The sequence below is a fragment of the Passer domesticus genome, chromosome 5 (genome assembly GCF_036417665.1).
Source record: "Passer domesticus isolate bPasDom1 chromosome 5, bPasDom1.hap1, whole genome shotgun sequence".
NCBI classification, from domain to species: domain Eukaryota; kingdom Metazoa; phylum Chordata; class Aves; order Passeriformes; family Passeridae; genus Passer; species Passer domesticus.
In genome coordinates this window covers 24,331,474-24,343,973 of record NC_087478.1, presented here as the reverse complement: position 1 = coordinate 24,343,973, position 12,500 = coordinate 24,331,474, and the positions used below count along the sequence as shown (strand labels likewise).

General features: G+C 35.9%; 1 protein-coding gene across 18 annotated transcripts in view; it reads left to right on the top strand.

Annotated features, from left to right (window-relative positions):
• The window catches only part of FOXP2 (forkhead box P2), a 402,834-nt gene that overhangs the window by 337,009 nt on the left and 53,325 nt on the right, over positions 1–12,500 (top strand). For 13 of the 18 annotated variants that reach the window (XM_064422343.1, XM_064422345.1, XM_064422344.1 and 10 more), the window contains 4 exons: positions 3,426–3,563; positions 4,747–4,944; positions 6,442–6,610; positions 11,289–11,502. In XM_064422343.1, coding sequence (XP_064278413.1) covers positions 3,426–3,563; positions 4,747–4,944; positions 6,442–6,610; positions 11,289–11,502 — 719 coding nt within the window. Of the gene's footprint in view, positions 1–3,425; positions 3,564–4,545; positions 4,597–4,746; positions 4,945–6,441; positions 6,611–11,288; positions 11,503–12,500 lie in introns of all 18 variants that reach the window. The other 5 variants (XM_064422362.1, XM_064422357.1, XM_064422356.1 and 2 more) reach the window with 5 other exon arrangements.

The following is a 12,500-nucleotide window of genomic DNA, read 5'->3' as shown; positions in this document are numbered from 1 at the left end:
AGTATCAATGTTTTCATTCCAAGGCATAGCTTTTCTCTAATTTGTATATTCACATGCAGAAATAAAGCAATGTACAGTTCTTGCTTGAAGTGCCATTTCGATATGTAAAAAAAAAAATGTTCTTTAGATATCTGGAATTTTATTTAGCAACATTTGTAAACTAATCCAAAAATGGGGGACAGCCTGCAACAAAAGCAAGAGAAACTTCAAAATATGATGGACCTTCCATCTGGATCCACCATGGGGCCAACAGATTTATGTGTTCTTCAGAGGCTGTCCCACCCATTGTGTTTTTTAGGGCTGCATACCCAGTCATCTTCATGGCATTTAGGAGTTCAGTGTCTTTGAGGATGCCAAGCAACAAATAGGTTGCAGTTATAAATCATGTTTCATTTTGTCACTTTAGTTTTTCATGAGAGATTTAACCCAGAATTTTGGGGAGTTTGTGGTCTGCTCAAAGGAACAATCCTGTCTCTTCACTGAGTCACTCTACCTGAACTGATTCTAGATATATTGAGAGATTTCTATGAAAAAAGAGTCAGAGATTGCCTCTCTGCTACACTTTTGTAATATTAGATCAGAAGTCTTGGAAAACACAGACATTAAATCAAAGAAACATACCGAATGCATGTAATTGGCCATAAAATGGCAGGTTTCAGATAGTCTTCCTGCCCAGATAGCACAGTAGCACTATGCCAGTAAGAAATAAAGTACAGTCTGGTGTATCACTGAAGGCTGTGAAATGTACCAATTTATATTACCTAATGACAATTAGAGAAATCTCTTTGCTTAATGTGTTCTGCTGGTGTAAATTTCAAGCAGTTTTCAAAATGCCTTGTACTTTATCTTTGGGAAAGAATATATGTATCAGGTATGATGCACACATATATATCACTCAATAAAATTCTTATAAAGGCAATATTATCTACATAAATCTGTATTTTTAATAATGGTCTTGACTGCCAAGTTTTTTCATGCTTCTGTCTATCATCCTGAAAAACAGGTACATTAGTTCTCTAGCTTTTACAGTTGAACTGTTGAAAATTACAGGAAAAACAAATTTTGTCAGAAAAGGCATTAGAATATATTGCAAAGCAGGTGTGTCTCCATGTATGACAGCATGTACACAGTTAAGGAAATTCAGAGCAGATACTACAAAAACTAACAAAAATATGCCTGGTAGAGGGGAATCTGTATTTCATACTGAGGAATAGGGGACTCTTGTGGTACTGTGAGTCTTGTTAAACACCTTACAGGCTGGAGTCTTTTGCAGAGTATAAACAAATCGGTGCCAGTTACAGAGTTAGATAGATTTTCACTCAGTTCAGATCAAAATATTCATATTTTGCGACATATTATAATAGTAAGCATGTAAGTGTTAGTAAAGTTCTTGCAGGGTTTAAAGGTTAAAGGTAATAGTTTAATTGTGAAAGCATCCATCTTCCTCTCTGCCTTCTCATATCTGTGTGACCTGTGGTAGTTGAATAGCATCACTGAGATAAAATTGTTACAAGACAAATGCAGATCTGAAGTAAACAGAGGAAATTCTTGGTGTCTTCCTAGGAAATTGAATAGTGACTCTAGTCAGTGAATTTTATTCTTTGCTTGTGCATCCCAAAGTTGTAAAAACCTGTTTGTCTCACCTTTAGTACTTGCTAAACTTAAAATAAAACATTATTGTATAGATATGTGGTGTTTCCAGTGCTACAAAACTAGATGTTACAAAGTGTAACTACCAAAATTAATCATCTGACATTTAGGTGTCTACTCAAAGTGAGTCTGCACTCCATGGAGAGAGACGGACCACACATTCACAGTGTGGCCTTAGTTCCATGGTAAAATAAATCCCTAAATTAAATCAGATATGCTTCGCTCAGGATTTCTTTATTCTGTTGATAATGGAAGGAGTACAGGGATAGATGAGCTTAAATTCCTCCCCATAAGTTTCTGAGTGGAAATCTGGTTTGTCTTTTCCATTTGTATGTTAAAGTAAAACATTCCAAATTTTTATTGTTAAAATCATTTGATGTTTGCCAAAAGATTATCAGACTTTTTATTAAAGGCTGGTATGTTTACTTTTAGACTCTTAATTAGTAAGTGTTTTAGGACCATAGTTTATGCTGTGATGAATTGTGTGAAAAGTGGTATTCTGTGTAATATTATCTGAGGTAATTTCTTTTAAAAGTAAATTTCAGCAGACTTGTGTTTCTTTTATCCTCTGTTTCATTTATATAAAGTCTTTTGGGATAGATTCAAGTAATAGAAACATTAGAAGAGTTTTTCCTCCTAAAATTGGCTCATGACTGAATTTATTAATATTATTTTTGCTTATTTACAGACTGCAATGTCCCACAACATCTCACAAAGCAGTATTTATATGCCAACTTGCTGTTATATACAGAAAAAACATTTGAATTTTGCTACACAAGCGAGTGGCTGCTTTTCCATGGGTGGAAGGCCTGGCTTGCTGACAGCTGTTTGACTGTATACTGGGTAGCTGGAGCAATGGTCTCACATTGTGTGCCTGCCATAGGCTCTTCCATAGGAATTTTCTCTCCTACATACACAATCAAACATACTTGTTGTGTCTTTCCCACTCACATGTATATTCCTGGGGTGGGTGTTTGGCTGTTTATGCATTTGCAAACACGTGATCTTACTGTATAACAAGTAGAAAATAAAATAAAGCTGTGTCCAAAACAGCATCTACACAAAAAATTCATTTTTTTAAGTGAAAAAACTAATAATCTAATGCCAAGGTTTCCAACTTTCACTTTTCAGTTAGGAATGCTGAGGACACGATTCTGTCTGCAGAGACCAGGTGACTGAGCTGGCAGTCTTTGCTTTGTACTCTGATATGTCCATGATGTTTTTATTCCTGTAGAAATCAGACCTTCTTAAAAGACTAGCTGAGCAAGAATTTTTTTCTTCTACTGAAGTGATTTATTATGCAAAACAATTTTAGACTAAGTTTCTTTATTGTGGAAAACATTTGCTGCTTAAAGATACTTATTTTGCCGTCTGCTTTAATCATATCCTTTGAAACAGTCTCAATAGATTTTTCTATTCGTAACATTATGACACTTGATAAGATGATTGATTATGAAGTGTTGAGAGCCCTGCCATGTGATCATTTATTTTTAAATACACATTTGTACTAGCCCATGCTTAAATTTCTTGCAGGAATATATAAGAGATGCGAAACATAAAGCTTGAGTCTGATCGAAACTGATGCCTCTGGAAATAGAGTGCCACAGTACTGTGGCCTTAAAATAACAGATTCTGACTGGAACTGGAACTTTACAGTGATAAATACTATGTAAAGAATTATGGTCCATCTTTGGTACAAAATAAAAAAGATGTATTGCTGTGGTGCAGGCAAAGTAAAACGTGTTTGACGATGATATCTTTCTTTCCCTGTGCAGGTGCCTGTGTCAGTGGCCATGATGACTCCCCAGGTGATCACCCCTCAGCAAATGCAGCAGATTCTCCAGCAGCAAGTGTTGTCTCCGCAGCAGCTTCAGGCACTTCTCCAGCAACAGCAAGCAGTTATGTTGCAGCAGGTAATGTGTGTTACCTGCTTTGGACTTTAGCACAGGGCATTCACACAAATGTCAAACAGATTTTATTGGTATTATTTTGTAATATTTCACTGCACTTTACACCAAAAAGAATGAAAACAAACATGAAACTTCTCCGTTTCCAAATTTATTTTTTTTTAATTGCAGAAGTGTGAAATCACACTTTGAAACATTCAATATTATGTTAAAACCAGCAACAGCAGCAGTGGCAGATGCATTACAAATACCAAACAAATTGATGTTTAAATTTTCAAGCACTTAGGCACATTTTAATTGTAGACCTGCCAAAGGAAGTGCAAATAGAGTTGTAGATAATTGTTGCTTTAAAATTCATAACACTGTAGTGCTCCCTTTAGTAACATAAATGGTATGCAGTTTATGAAATTTCAGCTTAACAGCTTGTTTTATCAAGGGAAAAGGTTTTCTATTTTGTTTTTTTTAGATACAAAAAATTTGTCCCAGACAAGGCTAAAAAGGAGGAGAAGGTTGCTGTTTCCTTAGCACAAAATCTGTCAGCTAATTGCAAAATAGGTGAACTTATTATTCATACAGTAATGGTAGTGTCAGTGATCAGTGCCTTGGTGTAACACAGAGTGGATTTTTGGGTGCATGCTTAATTGTCATACAGAAAACGACATGTCTGTTTGTCATAGTCATAGCTCAGTCACTGAACTGTATGTTTAAACTTTTTAATATCCAGTACCATGATTGTTACAGGCAATTCACCTTCAGTTGTGAGTCCAGCATCCTGCTAAGCAGATTGACAGATTAATTACTTTTTTCCCCTCAGAAGCAGACAGTTTTGTTTGGCCTTAGTTGGCTTGTAGGTTTCTTGCGAGTGGATGAGTGCAGCTTCAGATTTGTTATATAGGAGGTGTAAGGAACTTAGGTATAGTTATTTGAGGAGTTAATTTGGCTCTTGCATTCCCTTTAGAATACAGATTTTCTATACCCTTTTGTTTAGGATATTTTGGAATCTGCATTGGAAAATTTCAGAACCGCCTTGGAAAAAAATGTATGTAGATCTGCCTCTTCAAATCACATTTTTTGTTATGAGGTGATACTTAATGGCTACGCTACCATATGCCAATCTAGAAGAGTTTAGGAGATTTATAATACTTGAAACTTTTGCCTTTATTTATTAAAGTCAAAATGGTTTATTCAGCAACAACTACAAGAGTTTTACAAGAAACAGCAAGAGCAGTTACATCTTCAGCTTTTGCAGCAGCAGCAGCAACAGCAGCAGCAACAGCAGCAACAGCAGCAACAGCAGCAACAACAGCAGCAGCAGCAACAGCAACAACAGCAGCAGCAGCAGCAACAACAACAACAGCAACAGCATCCAGGAAAGCAAGCAAAAGAGGTAGGAGCTAAGACCCTTGCTGATGCACACTAGTCTGAGCTGTCAGAAGCTTGGAAAAGACAGGACCAGTTCAGATCTTTTCCTATAGCAAGGATGCAGCTATCAAAGATTTGTTCTTATATTTTTACTGGGCTTAATAGCAGTGCTGGTATAATTCTCCTGCTTCCCTTTCTGAGACATAGGATTTGAGCAGTCTAGTCCTGCTGTCGTCTAATGTCCGCTAATGAATCTGAGTGTGCAAAGAACAAACTGTGTGGTGGACTCTGGACTGATTATCTTGTATTCACAGGCAATCTGTGTTGGGAAGGAGCCTTACTTTACTCAGTGGCACAGCTCAGAGAGCATGCAAATTTAGTCCATGGCTGAAAAAGAGCGATTGAGCACAGATTTCAAAGTCATAGGCCCCTGATTAATGAACTGCTACTGTAGGTTTGAAGTGGCGAGTAGAAAGTTACAGTTTGATGTGCTCATAAATCAACCTGACAAGTGGGTTTCTCAGACCTAGCTTGCACTTGTCAGCAAACTGCATCAAATATAAACAGAATACAAACAAAACATGTTGAAGTAGTTAAATTGATCAGCAGGTATCCTAGACGTTGTCTTCAAGCTGCCCATTATGCAAACGTCGAGGAAGCAGTTGTGACCTCCTGAGGCTTTGTTTCTGTTTGGATTTGTGAATAGAATTTCAGACAGCCATCAACTACGGAATAGAAATTGCTCCCTTATTTCTCCGGAGGCTCTGGGCAATCCACATGACTTGCTCCATTATGCAGTCTGTTTTCCAGTGAGCGCATCAGAAGTTTCTCTTTTCCCCAAACTAGAAAGGAAAGGTCTTCCACAGCAGCTTGTCTTTTTCTGAAGTGTGACTGCCTTCTCATACCCTCCTGAGTCTTTGTAGACTCAAGTTTGTCTTGAAATGCCTCACAAAATTGGAACCTGTACTTTTGCTCCGTAATAGGGCATTTCGCTGCCTTGAATGCCATGCTCCTTGTAATATATTCCAACATGAAAAGAGAGTGAGCTAACAGGGCGGTGAAAGGAAGGCTACATCCCAGTTTACTAATAGATCACTGGAGACCATGTTCATGGGCCACTGCAGACCAAACTTAGTCAATTGGAAAAACAAGAGTGCCTTCAAATCACAGGCTGCTGTAAAAAGTTATACATTTAGCATAGATAAATTTGTTATCATCTGCCATGAGCTGAGCTTTTTTTTTATTTGAAACAGCTGTTATAGACTTTTTCTTGACCCTTTTCTTTAGTGTGTCGTTAAGTGTATCTTGCCATTTTCCCTAAAACCTAATAGCTTAAATGAATATAATAGAAAATTTCAAACACTTTTACTGCCTGAGTATTCTACAAATAGCATTATTATTTAATAACTGAGTTTAAAAAGAAAGAAGTTGATTTTATGGTTTTGGCTTTCTAGCCTTCACTGCGCATTTTACTTTTTGCTGCATTTGCTTTTTCTTTTTTTCCCCCCCATTCTCTTTGTAGCAGCAGCAGCAGCAGCAGCAGTTGGCAGCCCAGCAGCTTGTCTTCCAGCAGCAGCTCCTCCAGATGCAACAACTTCAGCAGCAGCAGCATCTGCTGAACCTTCAGCGTCAGGGACTCATTTCCATCCCACCTGGCCAGTCTGCTCTTCCTGTCCAGTCTCTGCCACAAGGTATTTCAGTATAATATGAGTGGAGAAATTTCTAAATCCTCAATTTTTTAACCATTCCATTTGCATCTGAACTTCAGAAGTTTCTTGTTATGACACTTAAGCATACTTTGTAATTGAAACTTTATTATTCATATTACCAAATTTTCTGTACACTGATAAATTTTGCAGCATATACTTTTGGAAAAATAAAGGCAGCTTTTTAGTGTTGTTTCCTAGATGGGAGGTGCAAATTTATTGAGCTTATGTGCTGAAAACAATTTCTAATAGCAGCACAATTCAAGCATCACTGCTTTTCTCTGAGGAATCACTGAAATCTGTTTTAGTGGAATGTTATTTCATTTAATATAAACAAACAGGTATAAAATATATCTGACAGTGATATTAAAGCCATTCAAAAGCTCACTTTCTTTTCTTGTTCTTCTAAGAAAATAAAGTCTGTGGCATTGAAACACACTTTGAATTATCAGTTTATGACAAGTGAATTTAGGGACAAGCCTTCAGGATTCATTTTCTTTTCTATTCCTTTGTATTAAATAGGTTAAATAGAACAACAAGTTTTGAAGGCATGTTTTCAATAGCAATGAACTTAGACTGACAAATAAGTGTAAAGACTTTTTGAAAAAAAAATTCCTTTTGTCACTTTGATCAGGATTTCTCAATGATGAAAATGAGCTCAAACTCTACTACTTGAAAGAAAATAGGGCACACACTTTTGAAACATAAATTAGCGTGGAGATAAATGATGCTTATGTTTTAAGATAAGGTCAAAAATCTTCCCATCCAGGGGACTCTGTCTATAGAGTGAGGTATGTGTTTCTGTTTGCTTTACCACAGAGAGTTGAACTGTCTGTCATAAACATTATACAATAAACTGATCTCTGATACCCCAGTCCTGAAATGAGCATTATTTAGACTACATTCATGACAGGTAATATTATTTCTGATTGGTCATTATGCATGTTAACTTGTTCCTCCACCAGATAACTATTACGAAATCAAAGCCTCAGAAATCAGATAAGCAAAAGCAGAGTACACAGCATATAGACCATGTTCTAAAAAAACCCCAAAACCCCAAACCAAAACAAACAAAAAATAAACCAAAACAATGAGAATATCAGAGATTACAAATAAATGTTTTAATTTCATTGTGTAAAAAAGCTATGCCACAAGCATATCTAAAGTCATGAAAGCTACAACAAAAACGACTCCTACTACACCAAATAGAATAGCGGTGGGGAGACAAGCTGATTCATAAACCTGGAGATTAGAGACTGGTAATGCTTGTTTCTTTTTGTAGGATTGGCTTGGACCAGAGTAAAAAAAAGCCTGAAACTCAGCTTCCCTCTTAACTGCTTTACCTTTTGCAGTCTCCTATTGTGCCATCTGTTGCTAGAGGAATTCCTCAGGTTTTCTTTCACATTAAGCTATCCCCTTAGATTTCCCTCAGCACTCCTACCCAATTGCATTGATATTCATTATTTAATGCAACAATTATTCCTCTGTTAATATAAAAACAGAGAAAAAAACCCATTTTTAATAGTTCTTAGTTTTAAGACCTTTCTTTTACTCAAAGAATTAAGTCCAACTGAACTCATAACAAAACAGATTGATCATAAAGAAATAAGAAATTTATAGTTAAAATATATATGGATTGTTATTGTTGAAGTAAATTAATCTCTTTTTTGCTTTTGCCTTGATGGTTTTTCCTAATAATGAACTACATACAAGTATTTATTTCTTCCGTTTTTAAATTAAACATTCAGAATTGAATTAAGGTAACCACTTTTGAATTAAGGTAACCACTAGATGTGGTAAAAATATGGTTTTCTGCTTCTGCTGTGCTATGAGAGATATAAGGTAGTTATGCAGAAGGATTTACGTGTGTAGCACAAATATTTTATATGCATCTCTCCAGTTTGCTCAGTTCTATGGATGGCCAGAACACTGAAAGTAGCACAGGGTATTTGTGTTTTTAAGTTATTGGTGATATGAGTCCCATAAATCGCAAATTATTATTGGCAAAGTGTGAAAAGATGTATCTTACAAGTACAGCTGTGAGGTTTGCATTTATAAACAGTATTTTCTTCAAGTATAGTTTCTGCCTTTAAAGAACAGGAATATTTCTCATATTTTCTTGATGGTCAGGTATCACAAATAAGATGCAATAGGTGTTTTAGCATCTGTTTTGTGACCTGGTCTTCACTATGCTGTATCCAAAACCAGTGATTTGCTGTGAGTTATTTCCATGTATTGTTGCATTGATGCTAGTTAAATGCAAAGAACTCTAAATCACAGCAGTAAAAAGCCCTAAACAAGCTAAACAAACAAAAAAACACCAAAACACCAAGTCTTGATTGGTCCATGTTGGAAAAGGAAAAATGAATGTTTTTTATAAGTGACAGTTTTATTAAACATTTATTGAAACATAAAAATAGAGTATGCAGAGGTTAAAAGAGTTATGAAAGTAATATTAAAGTGCCCAAATTCTTGGTGTTTGTAAATTTCATAGGAAATCAGTATTTGACCTTTTTATTGTAGTTCGTAATTTTTATTCCGCTCTGGATCATCTTTTTGATCCTTTCCCCTTAAATATATTGTGGGGAGGGCATTTTAAGGGTTGTCACAACCTATGAAACTTTAAATCTTACCCTACTTTTACATCCAGACTGAAATGTCTGTCAGCCTTTCCACAAGCCTCTAGTAAAGAAAGAAGTTGGACTTTTTTAGACACAGAAACCACAAAATTGCCATAATTTACAATTAATTACAAATCACCTTATTAACTTTATACATTTTAAGTGCCTGCCCGTAATCCTTTTATCCTAAAAGGCAGCCTTTCAGGGTCCTCTGAAGAAGTGGTAAAGTTAACCAGCCTGAGACGAGAGAGAAATTTCTTCCTGCTTTAAAAACCCTAGGTGAGCTAGGGCAGGACCCCCCTGCCATGGCAGAGACCATTGCTGCAGCTGCTCCCAGCCCTCCTGCATTCACTCAGCTTTGGGGCAGCTCTTACTCAGCTCACACAGGACCCAAAGTTTGATGATCTCAAATTAATTTCCTCTCACTAGAAGACGTGGTATCTGACTACCTTATCAGGTGGTTTTATTCTTGGGTTTTGGTTTTGTTTCAGTACAGAATTAGTTTATTTTTTTAACAGCAGGAGGAAGACTTTCAATGTACTTTGTATATCATGCCACCTAAATGAATACATTATTTCATTTTGATTTGTGAATACATTTGCAGGTAGCTGTTACTTACAACACTAAAGTGGGGTTTTTGCAGTGTTGCTGCAACATACCTCATGAACTCAGCAGTAATTACTTACCTTCATTAAACAATTACAACCAGTATTACCATCACTCCCGTTACCCATCTCTCTAATGCAATAAATTAGAGCCTGGCTTCTTTGCTTGCTTCCTAAAAACCTAGGGTTTTTCTATACAAATATGGTATAAAGTCCAGTTTTAGGACTTGCAATCAACTCTTTTTCACTTTTTCCCTTAGCTGAGTTTGCTAGTGGGTGTTGTTATCTAAGGTAAAGAATCAAGACTCAAAGCAGTAGTCTAAAAATGAGCTGGTTTCATAATTAAAAAAAAAAAATCCCCTCCACCCACTTTGTTTACTGCTTCCTCCAGAAATTAATATTTCTGTAAATAACTACTAATCTGTTTTTAATGGCTTTGAATACTTCATGGTGAGATAGCAACTGAAAAGAATTAAAGAACTTCCTGTGCTTTCTTCATAATTTTTTGTTGAGTCTCCTTCAGTAGTCTGAGTTTATGTGTTCTCAGAATAAAACATTATCTAATAAACAGATTTGCCAAACAGTAAAAAACAGTCTTTACATTTTTCTACTGCATATTATTAACCTGAATGAACAGATGGCTTCTAGTACTTTTCAGGACCAGAAATGTGAGCTCTTTCATTAAAAAAAAAAAAAAGGCACAATATTTTGGTTCAAACAGCATCAGCATTTTGAATGTTTTGCATTCCAGCAGATCTAGATACCCTGACCATATGTTACCTGATTTCAATTGTTGAGATGAAATAGAGAAGACTGATTTTGAGATATCTCTGGAACAAACTATGTCAGGCTGAAGAACCTGGCTTTGAAATCACAAGAGCTCTGGGCTACATATTCTTTTCCACATTTAATCTAGTATTTTTCAAAAGTGATACGTCAAACTTAGAAGGTCTGGCAGTGACAGAACATGTTTATATTTCTGATGAGCTCTTCATCTTTCAAAATATGGTTTCCTATCTTAGCTACATCTTCAGTGCCAAGATAAGAGAATGCTCACAGCCCTTCTCTTGCCTGTGTTATGAAGTCTACTTCAGGCAGAAGCATATTGTACTGTATGTTTCCATGACTTCATGCAAACTTGAGCCAGACAACCCTAACGCATATGTATGAATGCATTCAACATGCTTTTGTGACCAAGGATGAATCCTGGAAACTACAAGTGTCCAGGCTGCAAGTGGAGTAGAGGGCAATTTTAAGCTCTCTTTTGTTTTATGTTTATACATTTATGGATTTATGAATTTATGTTTTACTACATGTTGATTGTGCTGGTGAAACAGCATCAGCTTTATTGTTGGCATTAATCCATTAATAATATTGAGCTCATTATATGAAACTCTTTATTTTGTTATATTAGTGGGGCTCTCTTTCATTTTATAGCTGGCTTAAGTCCTGCTGAGATTCAGCAGTTATGGAAAGAAGTGACTGGAGTTCACAGTATGGAAGACAATGGCATTAAACATGGAGGGCTAGACCTCACTACTAACAATTCCTCCTCTACTACCTCCTCCACCACTTCCAAAGCATCACCACCAATAACTCATCATTCCATAGTGAATGGACAGTCTTCAGTTCTAAATGCAAGGCGAGACAGGTAATTCTGATGAGATTTCAACTGTGCTTATCATTTGACGTGAAGCGGTTGTATAACATCTTGAGTCACATGATTTCCAATCAAAAAATAGCACTTAATAGAGGTTACCTAAGAGATTGTGGAAACTTGATTTTCCAGAACTGTTTATCAAAGGGCATAATTTTCAGTAATGATGTCTAACTGTGCAGACACAACAAAATTACCTGCATGTGGTTTTATAACTCATGAACTTATGGTAGTTCGGGTAAAAGTTAATCACAGAATCAAGTGGGCTGGTGTAGGGGTGTGAATGCACATTTGTGGGCACTTTTGTAGGTGCATAGTTTCATTCATGTTTAACACACCTGGCAGTCAGGCCCTTACTGTTGAATCACACTCCTGGTTTCATCAACAAAGTACATCTATATGAGTTGCAGTTGCCAAGGCTGTAATTCAGTGCAAAGATTCTGTATTAAAAGTGCTTCAAAGAAGTATATTAAAGCATCTCTCATGTTGTTTGTTTCTTGTGAAAAGAACCACTAAATTTTCTGTCTTTATGTGTAACAGTTATGAAGTTGACCTATTTCCTAAAATTTTCCATATTGTTAGCGTAATACAGTGGAATTCTACCATATGGATGAAGTTAAAATCCTTTTCAGACACATTGACAGATATTATTTACTATTTCTTAATTTCAAGTAATGGATTAAATACAAGAGTATGTAGTATCTGTAACACTTAGCAGTAAATAGATTAGTGTAGTGAGATATAGATGAGCTCAATATAAGATGAAATTTAATTTTATCTATATAACGTAAATTGTGAGTAATTGTCTTTTCAAATAAATTTTCCATTTAATTATTTTAATACTTATGAGACTATGATTTAAGTGTCTCTTATGCTCATATGACTGTGAGAACAGTTTTCAATCATTATTTTTTATTATTTAAAAATCTGAATACCTTTGTAGAAGTACTTTCAGTTAGTATCACTTTTGTGGTTATATCTCACAGAATGGT